We start from the raw sequence: 19593 nt of genomic DNA, 5'->3' as shown, positions 1-19593 counted from the left end.
CCGTGTGGGTCTGACCCCTTCCCCACCCACGGCCTGTGTGCACCGGGAAACAGGGCCAGGAAAGGGGAAAAGGGGCTGAGGGTGGCTCCACGAGGGAGCCCCGTGGGCACTGTAGGATGCTAGCTCGCTCCCTGCTGCCTCGTGCACCCCTCAAATCCCCGGGAGGCCCCGCAGGTACCTGGCATGGATTTGGCACATCCAAATTGAGCACAGGCTCCCTGCAAGCCTCGCCTGCCCTCCTCCTTCCCAAACCCCTGGGCAGCTTCCCCATGGCTCTCATCCAGCCCCAACCTGAGCTCGCCCGCAGCAGAGGAGCCAGTTTCGGGCTCCCCCCTCCACCAGTCCAGTTGTGAAGTGGTTTTGCCACGCACCCCTCCTTGTGACAGCCAGATTTGCACCGGTGCTCATCCAAAATCTCACTTAGAGCTCCAGAACAGGGTCACCAAGAAGGGCACCCCGTCACCCACAGCCGGGGAGAAGAAAGGCACCGTGGCCAAACCGGCAACCCCCAACACCCCTGGGCAGGAGCTGAAACCTGACGGACCAGCAGCCTCGCTCGGGAGGGATTTAAATCCCTTTACATCTCTTTATTTCCTTCCTTGCAGCCAAGGCAAGGCGCTTTGAAGCCAGGGCGAGATGCAAATGCTGCGAGGTGGAAGCACGCACGAGCACAAGCCAAAGACTGGGACGCAGCTCCCCAAGGCGAGGACGCGGCTCCCTGGGGAGCACCCAAAAACCCAGCGGGGCTCCCCAGAGGGGCCCTGGGCTGCTGCCGGGGCCAGGGCAGGGCTGCGTGGCCCCGGCAAGTGGAAGGCAATAACGAAATGCAGGAGGAGGGAGGTGTTGCTCGGCGCAGGCACCAAAACAATAACAAGGCAGGGAGTTCAAGCAGCCCTTTGAAGAGCAGAGAGGCTTTGATATAAGGCTGAGCGCCCGCCTGCGTGCTGGGCCTGACCCCGGGGCCACGGGAAGCTTTGCACCGGGGTGAGGCAGGAGCAGACACCCGGCTTCTGCCGGTCCCCACCTCGGGGACAGCCCCGTCCCCAGGTGCTGGCCTTGATTTTGTGCCATCAACGGGACGGAGGGCACGGCTACCCCCTTCCAGTGCCCAGTGGGTGCCTTTTAATGGGGAAAACTCGAGGCTGGGGTGGAATCCCCCTCCCGAGCAGGGAAAGCAGCAGCCCGGGCGTGAGCGGAGCAGCTCACAGCGCCGGATGAGCAGCCGCGGCTCCGCGCTGCCAGTATCAGCAGGGGACCCGGCGCCAAGAAACGATCGCAGCGCCAATTCCCTGGGGTATGACAGATCCCTATTTACACACGCACGTGTTGGCTGCGTCCCCCTCGATACCAGCACAAAACCTACAGGGCTCGCTTCTGCCTTCTCGGGTACCCGGGATGCCGGCCCCGCTGCGCCGTGCCCTCCGTAACACCAGCAGCCCCCAGGGATGGGACGAGGCTCGGGGACTTTTGGAGGCATCTGCTCCCCGCCTCCCCTGAGCTGTGAATCATTTCCTGACACAGCTCCATCTTCTCTGAAAACCAGAAGCGTCAGAGCCGAGGGGAAAGGGATAAAGCGCCCCCAGTTCTGCGCTTCGGGGGGCGATCCAAGCAGCTTTGCTCGCTGCTCAGGGATTCATTGAGGTCGGTGATGGTCCTGAGTGAGCCCCTGGCACCCCAAAATGTCAAATCTGTTACCAGAGGTTCACTCAGCACCTGCACACAAGACATTTTTGGAGCAGGTAACCCCCTGGTCAAGTTCCTGGGGACCGGCTGTGCCTCGGGGGCACAGAGCCCGTAGCCGTTACACAATGCGCCTGGATGAAATCTGGAGCACAACCTTTAAAGAAAGGCGATGGGGCAGGGGGAGGAGGAAACCAAACAAAAGGGACATTTTACTTTCTGCCAAGAACCAGGAGGGAAAAAGAAAAAAAAAGAAAAAAAGGAAAATTAAAGAAAAAAAAAACACCATTTGTCTATCTCACATGGCGAGCTGGTTGCCTTGGCACCCGGGTGCTGCACGGGGAAGGGCTCGGGTGTGGGTTTGCTCTGCCCGGGCTCCCAGAGCTGCCCCAGATGAGCAGCGAGCCGGGCACGCCTAGGGAAGAACCATCCAGGCCGCCTCCGTAAATGCTTCTTGACAAATGTTCCTTCTCCGAGCTGAAATATTCATGAGGGTGGCTGCCGAGCAGCGCGCTCCCCACGGGGAGCTGCTAAAAGCATCGCCCGTGCCTGGTGCTCGGCTTCGTGCTCGGGGTGGGGAGAGAGTGGGATTGCTGATCTGGGGCTGGATGCACTGCCTGCCCCTGGGACGTTCGGTCACCGGTGTCCTGGTGCTGCCTGAGCAGGGCTGGGACGTTAATGAGCAGGGTTTTAATGAGCGCTGTAGGCATCCTGCCACTAGGCACAGAGCTATCGATACGGCCTCAGCGCGACCGGAGCTGTGCCGCGGGCGGATTTTATTACACTTATAGATCATCTGGCAGGTCAAGCAAGCGGGATTTAGACAAAGGAGCTTGAAAACGACCTCGGCAAGCTCTGAGGAAGAAAGGATGGATGGAGCAGTCGCCCATCAAAGGGGAGTGAAGGTTGGGCTCTCCCTCTCTACCTCCCCACAAGTGGGAGTGCTCCTCATCCTCTGCTAACCCCCAGCAGCTCTCTCCTCTCCCTGCACCATGCCTGCAGGCAGGGGGGGATCTTTTTGCAGCCACCTGAGCACCTTCCTCACCTGCAGCCTGCCTGGATCAGCAGATAGTGCTCAGAGAAGCTGCTGAGAAATCTCTGGTTTTCCAGGGCATGCACCAGGCAATAGGGAAGGACGTTGTTACTGTGCCATCCCATTCGGAAAAGCACTGAGCTGCTTCCCACCAGCCCCATCACTCACTGGCAGCCCCCGTTTGTTCATCACGGATGCCAACAGCCAGCTCCTGAAATGAATTTTGCCAGAGGAGCTCCCCAGGGCCCCAGGTCACCCCCCAAAGAACCAGCTGAAGGCTCCGAGGATGGGTGTGCAAGCCCCTTGCACGCCTGTCCCTGCACACCGGGCCCCTCCAGAGCCCCCCCGAAGCCTCCACCAGGAGATAAAACAATTCCATCGCCGCTTTCGCCAGGGGGAAGGAATTTTCTTCCCCCCGGAGCAGTTTGGGGAGGGGGCGCAGCGCAGGGGCTGGGCAGGAAGAGTTCAGCCAGGGGCCGCTTTTCAGCCGAACCGGTGTTTACGTCCACCGACAGCGAGTCTAAACACGGAGCGAGGCCGCGAGCTGGCCGCCAGCACCCTCGGGCTCCTCTCCCACCCGGTGCCGAGGGCAGCGCCGGCACCGCGGAGCGCCCTGGGCATCGCTTTGGGGTCACGGGTCCCCTCCGTGTCCCCGTCCCCATGGGCGCCCGCCCGGGGAGAGAGTGCCGGAGCGAAGCAGGAGGCTGGAACTGGCTCGTCCTGGCCTTATAAGGCGATTCTCGCGCTGAGCATGCAGCTCCCAGCTGCTCCCCACCCCAAAGCGGGGTCTGGAGCTGGCAGCCAGCGCCTCGCCTGCCTCCTTCCTGTTAACCTCTTTCCTGCTGAAGGGCCTCCAGAGGGTCGTGAGGGGCTGGGATGGCCACGTCCCGGCCCCGCGTGTGAGGGCACAACCGCCTGCACGGGTAGGGACGGTCGGGGAGTGCCCCATGCCCAGCTGGGATGGCTGCGGTCACCGGGTGGGTGCTCAGGCGCATGCTCTCCATCTCCAACCCTGCTGGAGGAGAAGAAGGACAGAAGATGCAGAAGAAGGACAGAAGATGCAGAGAACATCAGCACCGTGCTGGGGACAAAAGCAAGGTCCCAGGTTTTCATGGGCCAAACCAAAGGAACCAGCATCGCCCGGTGCAGGCACACCCCCGGCCAAAGCCACCATCTCACAGCCCTGCAAACTCCAAGCTCTTTTTCCCTCCTGCTCTCCTTACGGCACGGACACATGGCAAGGGCTAACGGCGTTTTGTGTGCAAAATGTCCTCCTCCCTTCGGAGCAGGAGGGGGGCGATGATAGCCACCCGACCCCATCTGCTCGCAGCTGCCAGCATGAAATCTTCCCCGCTCCCCAGGCACCCTCTCAGAGGGAAAAGAAATCTCTGTGGGGCTGTCATGGCAAGAACCCCAACAACAAAAACCCAACGAGGCCATGCAGCCGGACCCTGCTTGCAGTGAGGGCGCGGGGACGAGGGGACGGCAGCCACCAGGGGGTGGGAAGGACATGCAGGACCCATTTGCATTTGGCTGTTTAAATTTTAAATCGCACTCCGAACTGGCCTCCTCGACTTTGTTCTCCGCCCCCTCAGCATAAGGGGATGAGTCCCAGGCGGTCCCTGCCATGCCCACGATGTCCTTCCCCATCTCCCAGGACGGAAGGGGCTCCCCAAAATGTCACCAACGAGGTCCCCACAGCAGGACCCACTTGGGGGGGACCTGCACACAGAGATGGCCGCAGATACGGAATAAAACTGGCAAGGGGGAGATTCTTTAGCTCAGGATCCTTCAGAAAGCCTCCAAACGGTGCAAAAATTATAATTTAAAAGGCTCCACTCCTTGGGAAAAAGCTTAGGAAAGGAAGCCAGGGAGCTTGTTTTCGGAGCCAGCCTTCTCGCGGGGCAGGAAAATTACCGCAGCTGATGCAGGCCCCGGTGTTATTTACAGCAACAAGTGCTGCTGGAACAACTCCCAAGGTCTTCTGCTCAGCACTGCTCTGACCCAGGGCACCCAAGATGCCACCACCCTCGTGCTGAGCCAGGCTGGGAGAATAAAACCGAGCCCCCAAACCTCCCCAAGGGGAACCCATCTCCCCTCCGGCCTAGAGGTGCAGAGGGCTCAGCCTCCTGGTCTCCAGCCGTCCCACAACCTTTACTACAAACACACCGAGAGGAGGAATTGGAGCAAATGGTGGCAGCAAGACCGAGGGGAGGTCCTCGTGCTGCCACACGGACCGTCAGGACCATGACACCCACGTGAAGCCACCCACAGCCATCAATTTGAGCTCTGCTTCATTTTAGGGCCTAGGTAGGCCCAGCAAGCACAGCGAACTGCACGCCAGGGTGAAGGGAAAAGCCAAAAGTGCTTCCCAAAAGAAAAGAGTACATAAAATGGCAAGACATTTCCCAGTGTCTCAGGAAAAAAAATAAAAAAAATAAAAAAAATCTTTAACTTCCACATGAAGTAGAATTTTTCTGTTTTTCACTAAAAAAGAAGGGAAGGGAAGCGCTGCTTTTCAGCAGACCAGGTCGGCAGAGGCCTCCCACCTCACACAACACAGGGTTAGACCCGCTCGAGCTGATGCCATCCGATCATGGCCCAGCTCTGCTGAACCCAAAGAGCTCCATGCCCGGGGTCCTGCTGTGTGTTACCAGCACAGACCACAGGGTTTCCCTCCCATTTGGCTTCTTTGGGGTTTCCCCACCAGAGAGCCACAAGGAGCCCCATAACAGCCCCCCCAGCACCACCAGACCCTCACACTTCCCCAGGTCACAGCGTTCCCAAATGCAGCCCCCCTAAATCCCACCTCCACCGAGCGCTGCCACCAGCAGCCCCTCACACGGGTGCCCACCGCAAGCAAGGCGAAGAGGACGAGCCCCCAAAAGCCAGACCTACAGAGGCTGGGGCAGCTCCCACAGGCGCAGATGCTTGGGTGGAAGTTGTCGAATCCTGCCCAATTAGCCTGGAAACCTCATTACTCCCCAGCGCTCTGCTTACGAGCTTTGCAGAGCTTCCTGCGGGGCTGGGAAGACCTCGCGGCCGGGCTCCCAGGGCGAGTGGGGGTCTCCAGCTGGAGCTGGAGGGGGAAGAGCAGAGCCCGAAGGCACGTGCACACACCAAGCTTTGGGGGTTGTATTCCCCAGCCCACTTCTCTGCTGAGAAAGGAGTAAAATCGTGGCTGGGAGCTGCTCCTGAGAGGTCCTAAGGAGCAGGGAGCAGGCCCTGGTGGGGAGAAAAGAGGTGGTGCAGGTCAGGGGCTCGAGCCCAGAGAGGTTTCTCCATCCCCCATGCGTCAGCCTGTGCAGGGCAGCAGCAGCCATGCAAGCCAAACGTCCCCTTCCTGCGCACATCTGCTCCGTCCATAATCCCCACGTCCCTCCCCTAGTGGGAAAGCAGCCAAAAAAGCGAACCAAAACCATCATGATTATATCCCAGAGCCCCCCCAGCGCCCTGGTCATCTGCTAGGACTTCATCCATGGAGGAAACGAGGAGGAAATGGTCAAGGTGCCCCCAAATCCCCCCCTTTCTCCCCAGCTGCAGCATCGCAACGGGCACAAACCCCACAGAGGGTGCTAGGAGGACCTGCCCAAAACTGATCCTGTCCTGCTGAGTCTTTTCTCCCCAGAGACCCCAACAAGGAGAGGGAAAAGCTCGAAGCACTGGTGCTTGGGGAGCGGTGACAAGCCTCCTGGAAGCAAAGAGGTGGCCGAGGAGCCGTGCTGCCCCACGGCGAGGCAGAGCTGCGTGCAGGCCAACTCCTTAAGCAAGAAGAAGAAAACCTGCCTGGGAATTCTCATTTTTCACCAGAAATGCCTCAAACCCAGCAGCACAAGACGCCAGCGATCTCCCTGCCTGTGGTGACACCGAGCAAGGCCATTTACAAAGCCCCACCGAAGCCCTGGGCTCGCCTCCACGCAAGTTTTAACCTGGGCACTGCCCTGCCGAGCCCCCTGCTCTCATCACACACACCCCCAGGAGCGAGGATGGGGGCAGCCTTCTGCCTCCCTCCTCCTCTTCCTCGTCCTCCTCTTCCTCCTCGGAGGCCACCGCAAGGAGCAGCGGCGGTGGGAAGCCCCCGAGCTCGCCCGCGGCTCCGGCCGCTTTCTCAGGCATTCCAAAATTTGGCCGGAGCCTCTTTTTGCAGTGCTCCCCCCATCCACCCCCCCACCCCTGGACGCCGGCCTAATTGTGTATTTATTTATTTCTGCATTTTCCCAGCTCCCCGCACACGCTGGCACAGGGCCGGGGGGGGACACCGAGGCCGGCTCCCGAGGCAAACCCGAATCAAACAGAGCTGGGGGCGCCCCCTTCCCTTCCAGCCCCCCCCCCCAAATTCTCCAGAGATCGGGAGGAAGCTGGGAAGAAGAGGAGCAGGAAAGGGGGCCGCCGGCGGCATCGCCCACCCCCCCTTTTGCTTTGTGTGCGCTGGGGGAAATTAAAAATAGCTGTGTCCAAAGGGTGGCTGCAAGCGCCACAAAGAGCGTGTTGAGCGGAGGCAGCTGCAAGCTATTTGCTGCCCCTGGTAATCAGCATCTCGGCTTGCAGAGCCCCCCCCCAAACCCCCCCCGGCCCCTTCCTCCCCTGCCAGAAGCTGCCGCCGCCTCCCTCCAACCCACATATGTCATGTCAACAAGCGGGGATTGCAGGATGGCTCTGGAAAAGGAGGGGAGGAAAAAGAAAAAAAAGGGGGGGGGAAGCTCGCTTTGATTTTCGGAGAGGCTTTGCCTCGCTCGATGCATGTGTGCCCCCCCCGAGCTGTCCCCGAGGGCTCGCTGCGTTTTGCAGCGCCGAATCCCAGCGGGTGCCACCAGCAGAGCCAGGAGCAGGGCCGTGCCGGCCACCAGGACGCCGTTCCCCCGTAGGATTCCTTTTACACAAGAGCACCATGGGTGCCCCGCGTTACCCAACCCGTAGCCCACAGCCTCCCGGTGGTCCTCGAGGACCTCAGGCAGTGGCCCCACCAAGGCTGAATTACGAATTACAGAATTACATCTAGCCCCGTAACGCACCCAAACGAGCCTTCTGCCTTCCCTGCTACAGCCAGGAGCTCCCTGCTTTGTTTCCCATTGCAATCTCTGTTTTTTTTCTTTTTTTTTTTCCTTTTTTTTTTTTTTTTTAAATACCAGCAGCTGGAGCAACTGCCCACGGTAAATAGCAGGGCTCCCATCTGTCGCCTGCTGCTGGAGGGCTGCGCTTTGTCAGACGCTCTGCTCCATGTGCTCAGCGCGGTGGGACCCGGAGGAAAACCAGGTCCGAGGCCACCAGGGCACGCAGAGGGTGACGTTTGGGTGGCTGCGTGCTCGGCAATGGGTTGTGTCACCTCCCCATCGCCCTGACATCCCCGCAGCCGGGCTGGAGGCCACGGGGGTGAAGCCCAAATTGCCAGGAGTCACGAAGAAACGACCTCAGCTACGACAAGCGCCCGTATCACTCCATCTCCCGTAAATTAGGGACAAGGGATTTAAAATCCAGCTCGTTTCCCTCATCACTCCTGCGCGTGTCGGCGAAATAAAAATGCTTTGCTAACTGGAGGAGAACAAAAAGCAGAAAGGACAGAGCCACTTGCACCCGGGCCCGTTTCTCAGTGTGGGAGCACTCCCAGCTTCGCAGCTAGCCCTGCAGAGGACAATAAGCACGGCATTGTTTTCAGGAAGGAAGCACCTGGGCCAGGCCATCAAAGCTGCTCGCTAATTAGGAGGCCACTGGCTGTATCTCGCTCTCCCAGCTCCATGTTTCGTCCTTTCTGTTCACTCCCCAAACCTCCCACCAGGGCCTTTCGCTCCGGGACCCCTCCCAGGAGGTTTTTGCAGGCACCAAGAGCAGGGCCAGGACACAGGCACAGAGAGAAGCTTCCTCCACTCACACCAGGGAAGACGTGAGCAGGAGCAGCCAGCTCCAACTGCCAAAGCTTGCAGAAATCCCCCCAGTTTTGGGGGTCCTGGCAGCGGTCCCATCGCTCAGCTTCAGCAATGCCCCAAGCAATGAGTTCCCAGAGCTCCTGGTGGTTCAAGTTGTTTTTTTTTCCCCAAAAGCAGCCCTGAAAATGAAGCACAATGCTCTCCAAAGACCCCTGAGCTCAGTCGGGGACCACCAACATTTATTATCTCTCCGCATCCCCCAGAGCCAACGCACGGCTGCGCTTTCTCCCTTTCTCCTTTACACCCCAGCGCCAGGGAGCTCCTTCCCTGCAGCCCTGGAGGAGCACAGATCGCTGCTCCCCTGCTTATTTCCCAACGCTTCCCTATTCCTACTGCCTCAGCTCTTACACAAGCACTCAGCATCCCGTGCAAAGCCTCCCCGCCGAGCATCTTCCTTCCCCGGCAAACGCCTTCCTTTTCCCTGCTCTTCCCACCGCCGCTGCCCAGCTCGCAGCTGCTCCGCTCCAGCCCTTTTTTTGTTCCAGCTTGCTTGAAATCTGAACCGCGCTCCCGCTTGGAGCCAAGAGCTTTTTATGCTAAACAGAAACTGAAAGTCTCCCAAGATCTGGCGAGCAGAAGACGGCAGCAAAACCGTGGCTGCAGGGGCAGGGGGTGGGGGGAGAAAAAGCTGCGTGCGCGAGGGAAGCGCGGGCTCGCCAAGCCTCGCGCTGCCCCTGCGGAGGGGGCAGGGAGGGTTTGGAAACGCTTAAATGGCGAAACGGGTGGAAAAAAAAAAAAAAAAAAAAAAAAAGGAAGGATGGAGAAGCCAGGATGTTTAAGGTTCGTTTTTAATCCCTGCCAATGAATTTGCATCCCGTGCCAAGACTGAAGTAAACTGCTTTGATCTAAAGAGGAGGGGAGAAGAAAAACACACACACACACACGCAGATTCTTGGCTTCTTGCAACAATGCAGATGACAAAGGAGGGAGCCACGATGAGAATTAGCACGGCGCAGATCTGCTGAGGGTGACAATCTTCAAATCTGCCCCTTTCTGCTGAAGGACGAGGAATTTGGAGCGGGGTCGATTGGGAAATAATACCCACACGCGGCTCCGCACCACGGCATCCACGCGCGCGCATCCCTCCCTCGCTCGGATCCCCCGCCAGCCGCTGTTTTTCCTCCTTTAACCATTTCCCAGCCCCTCCATCCTGGCTTCAAGGGCCAGGGGGCTGTGTGGGGCTCCAGGTGTGACCCCAGCAGCCCTCTGCGTGGTGCCAGACCTCCTGCTTCCGAGCTGGCCGCTCTCCTTCCATTTACGCACCCACCCGGCGGTGCCGGCGCTCTCCTGACCGTCCCCTCCCCACTCCCATCTCCTCCCCCACCACCCAGCCCACCCCAGGCTGGAGCAGAGACATCAGCTCCATCCTATTTAGGCTCACACCACCACAAACAGGCCGATTTCCTGCGTTAGGAGCCCAGGATGCATCCCCGTGGCCGCGCAGGCCTTTTCCTCTGACCCAACGCCATGGGGCAGGATCCATCCCCAGGCAGGTGGGGGGAAAGGAGAGCGCTCCCGGTCCCTGTGAGCCTCATCCACAGCATCCGCGGCGTTCCCATGCAGCAGGGCTCTATTTATAACCTCGGCAGCTAATTATAGGCAGCAGCAAGCACAACAAAAGGAGGCGACCGCTCCACGATTTGCCTGCGCTCGCCACCACCCCGCAGCCCGGATGCCGTCCGCTCCCCGTCTCCATCCCCCTTCCCCGGCGCTGTTTTTGTGGCAGCTCCCTTGCTTCAGCCAAAATTTCCCCAAATCACCCCAGCATCACGGTGCTGAGCTGCTCTCCTGCTGCAAGCAGCAGCGCAGAGCCCATGGGGTGTTTTACCAGGCGGGTTGAGCCCTTGGACAGCACAAAGTGGCATCTCCGGCATCTCCCCGCTGGAAGAATCGTGCCGGGATGGGGCTGCAGGGAGAGGATTCTCTCCCCATCCTGGCACGGGTCCCCCCTTCGTCCCCGAGCAGCAGGGCAATGCCTCCCAGCTGGCTGTTTCCCCACAGGCTGAGGGCATTGGGATATCTGAAACCGGAGAGGATAAAGCACCAAAGGTCTAAGCTCCTCCTGGGCGACTGTTCCACCTCCGAAACAAGTCTCTGGATGCATCTGGCTTAGCTTATTTTTTTATTATTATTATTTTTAAACCACGTTTTAGCCTCAAACCAACCATGGGGAAATATCTAACAATGGGGAAATTGGGGAATGCATCTCCTGGGAGCAACAAGGATGGGACGGCTCGTGGCACTGCTGTGCTCCTCTCCCTTCCCAAAACTCAACACGGGAGCAGGTTCATCACCCACCAGCTGCTGGGGGGGGAAATATCAGCCCCTCTACACCATCCACCCCACATGGAGCTCTACAGAAAGGGACAAGGAAGCCGAGGGGTGACACCAGTGGCTTGTCATGGGCACGGGACCCCCAAGGAATCGGGTGGCCGAGCCCCCCAGCAGCTGCAGGGAGGGCAGCAGAAGGGGTGGGCGGCCTCCGTATCCGCTGCCGTTTGTTTGGGAGCGAGGAATTTGTGCACGTCTGAGCAGGCTCGGCTTACCCAGGGCTCGGCAGAGCTGGGAACAGCCCCGCTGGCACGCTCCCTGCTCGCTGGGAGCTGGGGTGGAGGGGAAGGGGACACCACGAGCTGCTTTGCCCCCCTCAGGGGTCCCGAGGAGCCCTGCAGGGAGCGGGGTGCTCGGGGCCGGCTGCTTTTTGCAGGTGCCTTACAACCACTCGGTCATAAAACCAGCACAGAGCAGCGCGTGGCTTCCAACTGTAAAAGGAAAGGGGGAAAAAAAAAAAAATAAATAAATAAATAAATAAATTAAAAAAAAAAGCCAACAGCCCGGCCAGCGGCTCAGCCGAGGAATGCGGTGCCAAACCAGGCTCCTCCGGAGACCTCTCCGCTTCCAAACTCGGTGCCTTCCCCGCCCGCACGCCCCGTCCCACCGATGGGATTCGGGCAGAATTTCGGGCTCCTGGGGCAAGGAGGAGGCTGCGGCCGCTTGGACCGTGCCCAGAGTTTTCCACCGGCCCGGCAGCGAGCCGTGAGAACCGCCGCAGCGCCGTGCCCGGAGGCCTGGCTCCGGCCCCGCTGCCAACTACAGCTCTTGGTCCCCTCCCAGCCTGCTTTCAGGGCAGCAGCTCATTAGCTGCTGACCCCAGCTTGCAAACAGATGTGCCCTTTGGTGACGAACACGCCGCTCGGGGCTGGGGGAGGAAGAAGAAGAGGCCGGGGGCTGCCCGTGGGTACCTCAGCCCGGCGTCTCCGCCGCTGCCGCCAGCCCGTGGGCTCCCCTCCCGATCCCACGCCTTCCTCCCCTCCTCCCCGCCTTTTAATAAGAGCAGAAATTGCCAAAGCCGCAAAAATTAATGTCTAACAGGTTCAGGGCAGAGCAATTCCATCCGCTCGCCCGGCTGCCTGGGAGGTCTCCGGCCAGCTGCTGCCCGGCTCCCGGTGCGCTGCGGCGGCCGCCCCCTCCGTGGGACCCCCACCCCGCTTCCAGGGGCACCCCCGGGGAGCACACCAGTAAATCGCCCCTGTGACAGGGCTGCAAGGCAGATCCCTCCCTGTGCAAAAAGCCAAAATTATCCTGTGCAAAGCCCCGGCCCCGTTGCTCCTCCTTGGTGGTGGAGGAGGTGGGGAGCCCCGGTGGGCTGCAGCGGCACCGTGCCACGGGCTGGTGCAGGAGAGCATCTCTGTACGGAGAGGTAACGTTCCTCTCGTGCTCTCTTTTTGTTGTTTTTTCCACTTTTTCCCTTCCCTGCCAGCCCAAGGGGTGTCAGAGACCTGCAGGATGCTCCCCCAGCCCTCTGCGTGCCCCCTGGGCGTGGGGACTCAAGACCCAAAGGACAGGGCACGGGGCTGGGGCGCTGCCTGTCTGCTCCTGCCCCAACGCAGCGGTGCCTGGGGCAGGTCACCCTCCCTGGGATGCAAAGCAGCAAAAAAAAAACATAAACATGACATTTCCCAACACCCTTCCACGCCTCCTCCTCGTTATCAGGGCATTGCCCCACAGCAGCCAGCTGCACGCTGCCTTTCTTTGGTAGCACGACCCGAAACACCGGCCCAGCGCGCGGCCAGGTTGCTGCAACGCTAAAACCGTCCCGAGAGCCTCCACGCCTCCCATCCGAGGCATTTAAATTATTCACGGGACTTGGAGCGACCCCAGCAAACACTACAAACAAACAAACAGACAAGAGCAGGGCTCTCGCTCTGCTCCACGCACCCTCCGTGCCCCACGGTGCCCAGGGTGGGCACGGCAAGGCTGATCCCGCTGGGGGCTTGCAACAGACGGGAGAATTTCTTTCTTTCCTTCCTTCCCCAACCTCTCTTTTTGCAGGGATGCTGCTCCCAGGGAAGGTGTCCCAGCTGACCTACTTTCCACGGGCATCGCTGTCTCCTTCCAAACACAGCCAAGATGATTCTCTGCCACCAAACCCCAGCAAGCACCGAAGAATGGGACGGGAAGGAGGCGTGGGGCACCCTGGGGACAGCACACCGAGCCAGATGACCCCTCACTTGCACCAGATCTGCCAGCAGCACGCTCCCACTGCTGGTTTACACCAAAAACGAGTTTTCTCCAGCACCCTGCAATGCCTGGGCTTGGCCACAAAGCTCCAGGAGATGACAGGGATGTCCCCGTGCCACGCACCGGGAGCGCCACCGCCACCAGCGATGCCCCGGGTTTGCCAGGCAGCACTCACCATCTCGTCGAGGGCGTAGCGCAGCAGCCCGTGCTCGTAGAGGATGAAGAAGCGGCGCTGCCATTTCTGCAAGAGAAGGCAGAGAGGAGGGTTATTCCCACCCACGGAGATGGAAAAAAGGCACCGAAATCCCCCCTGGAGCCAAGGGAACGCGTGACAGCGGGGCACGCACCCCGGTGCCTCCGAGCACAGGGCTGCAAAGAGAAGCAGTTGCCAAAAAAGCAAAGAGGAGCCCCCAGAGATGCAGGGATTGGCCCTGAATCCTGAATTGGTGATGAATTGCAGCAGGGTTTGTGCTCACCCCCATGGTGTCCTACACAACACATTTGGGGTGCAGAGCGCATCGCTCGCTGCGCATTCGCTGCCTGGCTCTGGGGGCACCCAAGAAGAGGATGTTTTGGGGCGGCTTCCCCACCTGGTAACCCCACTCCACCCTTCACTGGGGCTGACCCCGAGCCACCTGGGTTAATTGTGCAGAAAAATGACCAGCGGCGGGCAGGGTGCTGTGCCAAACGCCCCCAGCAGCCCCATCACCGGCCTCGCTGTTTGTGCAGCCGCACGGCACACCAGATTGGAGAGCTGATCTGGCTGGAAATCTGCCTTTTTGTGCGGGTGCCAGGCTGTTTTCAGCCCAGAGCAGAAACTGGTTGAGCAGGCTGAAATAATAAATAATAATAATATATAAAAAAAAAAAGTCCCAGATTCATAGCCCCAGTGCAGCAATTCTTATCTCGCTTTTCTCAGCCCGTCGGGCAAAGTCCAAGGTGCTCGGGGACAAGCAAAACTGCCAAGGATCTCTGCTCCTGGAGGGGGGGAAACAGAGTCCCACGTCCCCACGGTGTGCAACAAACAGGCCTGCCACCAGCTGTGACTCCAAATAATGGCACATACCCCGGGCTGAGGTCAAAACCTAACACAGGGAAGAGGTTTTATTATGGCTAGCAGCACCGAGAGCCTTTTGGGCACGTGACAGAGGGGCCCAGGAGCCTGCGTCACCCCCGGGGCTGCCTGCACCCACCCCGTGGGGTTGTGCTTACCCGGGAGCGATGGACGGGGTTGTCAAAGTCCGTTCCTTCGGGGGCCAGCAGCAGCCAGCCACCATAAATGGGTTTGGCCTGCAAAGAAACAGCAGAGAAGCGTCAGCTGGAGCCGCACGGGGGGCATCGGCACCGGGGGGCACGTGGGAGGGGAGCGCAGGAGCCTGCGTAAAGATGTGGCCGGGGAGGAGGTGGCTTCACGAGCTCCGGCTCCTGACCACGGGCAAATTCAGTCCAGGATGACTTTTTGGAGGCTCGATGGCAACTCGTGGTGTGTGCGAGACCGAGATGTGGGTTTGCAAAGACAAAAATCCACGCCACAACCAGCAACCTGGCCGCAGAGCACCGAGCGCTGGGCTGCAGAGCCCATCCTCACCCGCAGCCCCCCTGGCCGTCCACAGCGTGCCCCTGCCCGGCAGAAAAATAAAAAAAAACACACGTGCTCTGAGGGAGAGCTCGCCCTTTTCCTTTTATTAATTAACAGAGGAAAAACCAGGCAGCGCTGGCAGTGATCCAGTGTGCGGCCAGACCCGGCACCCCCCCTCCCCGGCCGACAGCCGAGCGGGCAGGAAGGTCAGAGCCAGGGGGGGGAACACGGCTCGCTCAGCCACAGGCAGAAAGGGAAAAAATACCCGGAAAGAAATGCAGCACAGCACTGCCATTTATCAGCTGGGGGAGGGAAAAAAAAAAAGGCTCTTTCCACCAGCGGTTTTGGTGAGGAGCCATCCGTGAGCTGGTGTGGATGCTGCGCCCGTGGTGCCCCCCCCCGGATCAACGGGATGGTGAGATGGGGACGGGCACCGGGCACGGGGAGGGGGCACGGCAGCCCCCGCAGCGTCCCGCGGGCACCGCTCCTCCTACGGGACCTGAGCCAGCCCCATTCCTGGCAAGGGCTGGGGCCAATTCCTAGCGCAAGAGCAGCCCGGCATTGCCACACCGGCTCCGGGGAGAGGCCAGGAGGGAGGAAACCCGGGGCAGATCCAGCTTCAGGAGCTCCCCCCTGGCTCAGAGGATGCTGCTTCCCACCACGAGCTGTCCACGGCCATCCACACAGCAGAGGGAATTTGTGTTCCCAGCACCCTTCGAAACGACTTGGTTAATCTTTTCTTTTTTTTTTTTCTTACTCCTGAAATCTTAAGACTGTTTCCAATTCAGTACCTCCCCTAGATTCCTCCTGCCAGTTTCTGTGGTTTTGTAATGTTAAAAAAAAAAAAAAAGAAAAAGAAAAAGAAAAGAAAGAAAAGTTTCCCCTCTGGAAAAATCCCTGCAAACAATAGAAGAAAACTGCCTATGCACCAAAAACTGTCAAACGCATGAAGCACTGAGTAAGCAAACTGGAAGCGAACCGGAGGAGTCGTTTTACTGTTTATAAAGCGGGAAGGAATAACAAAAATCTCTCACCCCCCTCCGCCGCGGGACGTATGGGCTTTAGGTGCTGCTCTCCCGACAGCTGGGAAAACACGGGTTGAGCACAGCCACCTCCCCCCTCTCTTTTTGAGGGGGTCCAAATTTTGGCAGAGGCTCCCCCGCTCCGTCCCGCGGCACCCACCTGGCCCCAAAATCCAGGGGGGGCTTTGCTGGTGCAGGGCAGCACCCGATGGCACCGCCAGCCCCAGCCCTAACGGGGTCTGGGGACCCCCAGTGCCCCCCGTCCTGCTCACCTGGGTGCCGGAGCCCTGCTCGCCCGTGGTCCCCATGGTCCCCAGCCCCATGTGGAGCTCCCCCGGCGCGTCCCCACCCCGGGGTGCCGGTGACGCCGCCGAGCCCGTGCCCACGCCAGGACTTTGGAGCGGGGGCTCTGGGACTGTCACAGCCGCTCCCCGACGTGCCGGGCTGTGGCTGCGTCCGCCCACGCGGCCCGGGCTTGCGGTGGCTTTTCCTCAACGCCTCTTGCGCTCCCGGGGAGAAGCAGAATTGTGAAATCCCACGTTAATCCAGGCGACCCCACTCTTATGGAAACGGGGCGCACGGGCGAGGGGTCTCCAAATTACCACGGGAAGCGCCCGAGGTGAGCCCCTGAGCCAAGCCCCCAAGGTGGTTTGGGAGGTATCACGTGCGCCCTTCGCTGTCGGGAACGAGGAAGAGGATGACAGCGGAGGCAGGACGCGGCGTCCCCGACGCCCAGCGCCACCACGCCGAGGAACCCGAGGTGGCGATGCCACCGGGAGCCAAACCACCAGGGCACAGCCCTCCTCCTCGCCCCGACCTTTCTCTCCATGCCCCTGGGCATGGCCAAACCCCAAAAAGCTCAGCCCCGTGCACAAACCCCCGTACCAGACCCCGTACACGGCACGGCACCCCCAGCACGCCCACGCCTGACACCGGGGATGAAGCAATCCTGAACCACCTCCACCAAGGCCAGCAGCGAGCAGCCTCCACCCAGGCCTGCCGCCCTGCCCTACTTGCCCCTCAGCAGGCATCCTTTTTGCCTTAAAACTCTCCAATTTTGGCTCAGCCGGCTGCGTACAAAGCGCCCAGCACCTGAAATACACGACCTTAACACAGTGCGCGGTCGTTTCTTCACCGGCGTGATAAAAAAGCACCCCAGGACTATACTTATTCCAGCAGAAGCATCCAATTGCGGATATTGAAACCAAAATAGCTGAAAGGTAGGAATTAGAGGCAGCCGGCGTGGGCAGCCCGGTTCCGTCTCCCCGCAGATGAGCGCTCAGCAGCGCTTTTTTAAAGCCAAACCAACACAAGCCACTGCTAAAAGGCAATGCCCAGAGAGGGATGAGCCTAAATGAAAAGGAGACGACCGAAACGAGGAGAGAAAGCCTGAAATAAACCCATCGCACCTGCATGGAGCCTGCCCTGCTTGGAATAAACCTGCTCGATGCCGCCGTGGGAGCGGTGCCGTGCCAGGAGCCTCCGGCTTCCTCCGGAGCTCAGGAAAAGGAGGAAACAACGCCCAGCACCGAGCACGACTCGCAGCAAAAACTTCTCCCGGCCAAGCTGATCCGTCCGACCTCGCGCCGAGAGATGGAAGAAGGAGGCTGGGATTCCAGGGATGCCCCCCGGGATCTCGCGGGCTGTCGGATGGGGAGCTCCCGGCTGCTTTACCGCAGGCAGCGGCCTCGTAGGGTGCCGGGGGGGCTCTGTTTTCCCCCAAAAGCAGCACCCAGCGGGTCGGCGAGCCGCAGCACGGAGCCAAGCAGAGGGAAGGCGCTGACGGCACCACGGCGCATCCACTCCCGGGGTGGGGCAGGAAGAGGAGAGCCGGTTCCTCCGGCACGGCTCGCGGTGACGAAGCCGAACGCCCGCCGCCACCCGGCACGGGAGGTGCCGAAGCTGCCCCGGAGAGGAACGTGCAGCCTGGAAAAGAAGCGATTTGTGTGTGTGTGTGTGTGCGTGGCAAGGGCACCACCAGGGTGGGTGTATGGCCAGGTCGGAGCCCCGCAGCACCCCCGTGGTGCTGTCCTTGCGCAGCTTCTGGTGGCACCTCCGGGGAACACCCAGGTTCCTCCGATCCAGGGCAAGCTGCCCAGGTAGGGACGGTGCTTTGAGTGCCCCCCTCACCTCCTCTCAGGTGTCACCATCCTGCCACCGTGTCCGTATGTCCATCCATCCGTCCATGGGTCGCACCCAGAGGTGTGCCGGGCCGGAGCTGGCAGCAGGAGGAGCAGGAGGAAGCGGAGAAGGAAGCGGCCCCAGCTCGGTTTACAGCAGGCTGTCAAGCTGACGCTGCCCAGGCGCCCCTCTCACCCCGCCGGCACAGCTCCCAGCAGCCTGGGGTTGGGTTTGATGGGCGCGGGGAGCTGCTCGGAGCCTCTCAAAGAGCGGGGTGACGCAGGGACCCCCGGGCAACGGGGTGGAGGAGGCGAGGTGACCCGCTTCCAACGGGCAGGAGGGGTTGTTGGAGCGGGCCAGCACGTGGAGCAGGGGGTTACGGGGCCAAACGGGGGCTGTGACACCAACCAGCACGCCCGTTTGGCTGGATTTGTGCCTCCAGTGGTGTCCCTGCCGCGTGCATGCGTGCCGTGAGCCTCAGCCCATAAAACCACACACATTTCCCCCAAAAAAATCATCTCCTCCAAACGCCAGGAGCCACCTTCCAGGAGGAAGAAGCAACCCCATGAGCTGGGGACCGAAAACCAAGTCTCCCTTTGTGGCCAGCCTCATGGCAAAGCACCCGGGTGCCCATCGGGGTGCGGGGACAGCGGGCAGGGTGGGGATGGGGTCCCGGCAGCCGGTCCCGACCCACCCCGGGGTGCATCGAGGGAAACCCGAAGCCGTCGCCGGAAGAAGCCTCCTGGCTCCGAGCGCGTGGCGGGAGGGATAATCTGTTTAGGCTGCCGGCAGACGTAATCAGCCTGTCTCGGGTGGAGGCAGGGCTGGTTTTGTTCAGGCTCGGCAACCGAGTGGGAAGGGGAAAATTAAAAAATAAAAGTAAATTAAAAAAAAAAAAAAAAGGACCATTGCTGGAGAGCTGTAACCTCTGCCCGCGACGATGCTCAGCGCCCGGAGCCCTGCACTTGGGGGTCAGCCCCGTGGTTTTGAGCAGCTCTGCGAGAAAATGACAGCCCCAGCCTGGCCCTGGCTGTGTTTGAGCTCACGGTAACTCACATCCTGCCACCTTTTGGGGCTTAGCCCCGATATTCACCAAAGGGGAACCCCCCCTGCAGCTCCCCGTGCACCTCTGGGTCGCAGCTCCCAGGGTCAGCACCCCCTGCGTGCCACCTCCCGAACCAGGGACGCGTTTTTTTTGGCAAAGCCCTAGGAAAATATCACCGCCAGCAGCGTGCCTGCAACCTCGAAAGAGGAAATCCGGGCGGTTTCAGCCCCGCTCTCGGGTTCTGCGCACCTCTGAGCACCGGAGAGCGTCACTGGGGCAGCCGTCACCCTGCAGGAATGGGGAAGGTGTTCGGGGTGGGAACGGGGTCAGAAAACCAAGCAGGCTTCCCGAGCACAGCTTCTAGGAACAGGCAGCGATCGTTTCATGCTCGGCGTGCTCCCAGCACGGCCCGCGGAGCCCTGCAGCACCCAGCCAGCGACCCCAGCAGCGCCCCCAATCCACACTCCTACCCCAATCCACACTCCAACAACCACCCCGAGGGCCAGGAAGGTGCAGCCCGGCCCCGGCAGTGAAGCTGCTCACATCTGGGTTCCCTCGTTCACGCAGTATTTCCCCTTTGCCACTTGCCACTTGGCGACGTGCAGGGGACGTGGGGGCCAAACCCCGATGCTCGCCGTGCCCCGGGCGAGCAGGGCCAGCACCCTGCGGCC

General features: G+C 60.5%; 1 protein-coding gene across 2 annotated transcripts in view; it reads right to left on the bottom strand.

Moving 5' to 3' along the window:
• The window catches only part of MPRIP (myosin phosphatase Rho interacting protein), a 72926-nt gene that overhangs the window by 48627 nt on the left and 4706 nt on the right, over positions 1-19593 (bottom strand). For both annotated transcript variants that reach the window (XM_084296002.1, XM_084296003.1), the window contains exons 2-3: positions 14368-14445; positions 13331-13396 (exon numbers count right to left, since the gene is read on the bottom strand). In XM_084296002.1, the coding sequence (XP_084152128.1) occupies positions 13331-13396; positions 14368-14445 (144 nt within the window). The remainder of the gene's footprint in view (positions 1-13330; positions 13397-14367; positions 14446-19593) is intronic.

Source organism: Netta rufina (genome assembly GCF_964035555.1).
Source record: "Netta rufina genome assembly, chromosome: 15".
Classification (NCBI taxonomy): Eukaryota; Metazoa; Chordata; class Aves; order Anseriformes; family Anatidae; genus Netta; species Netta rufina.
The sequence above is the reverse complement of the archived record's forward strand: the minus strand, read 5'-3'. Positions and strand labels throughout refer to the sequence as shown.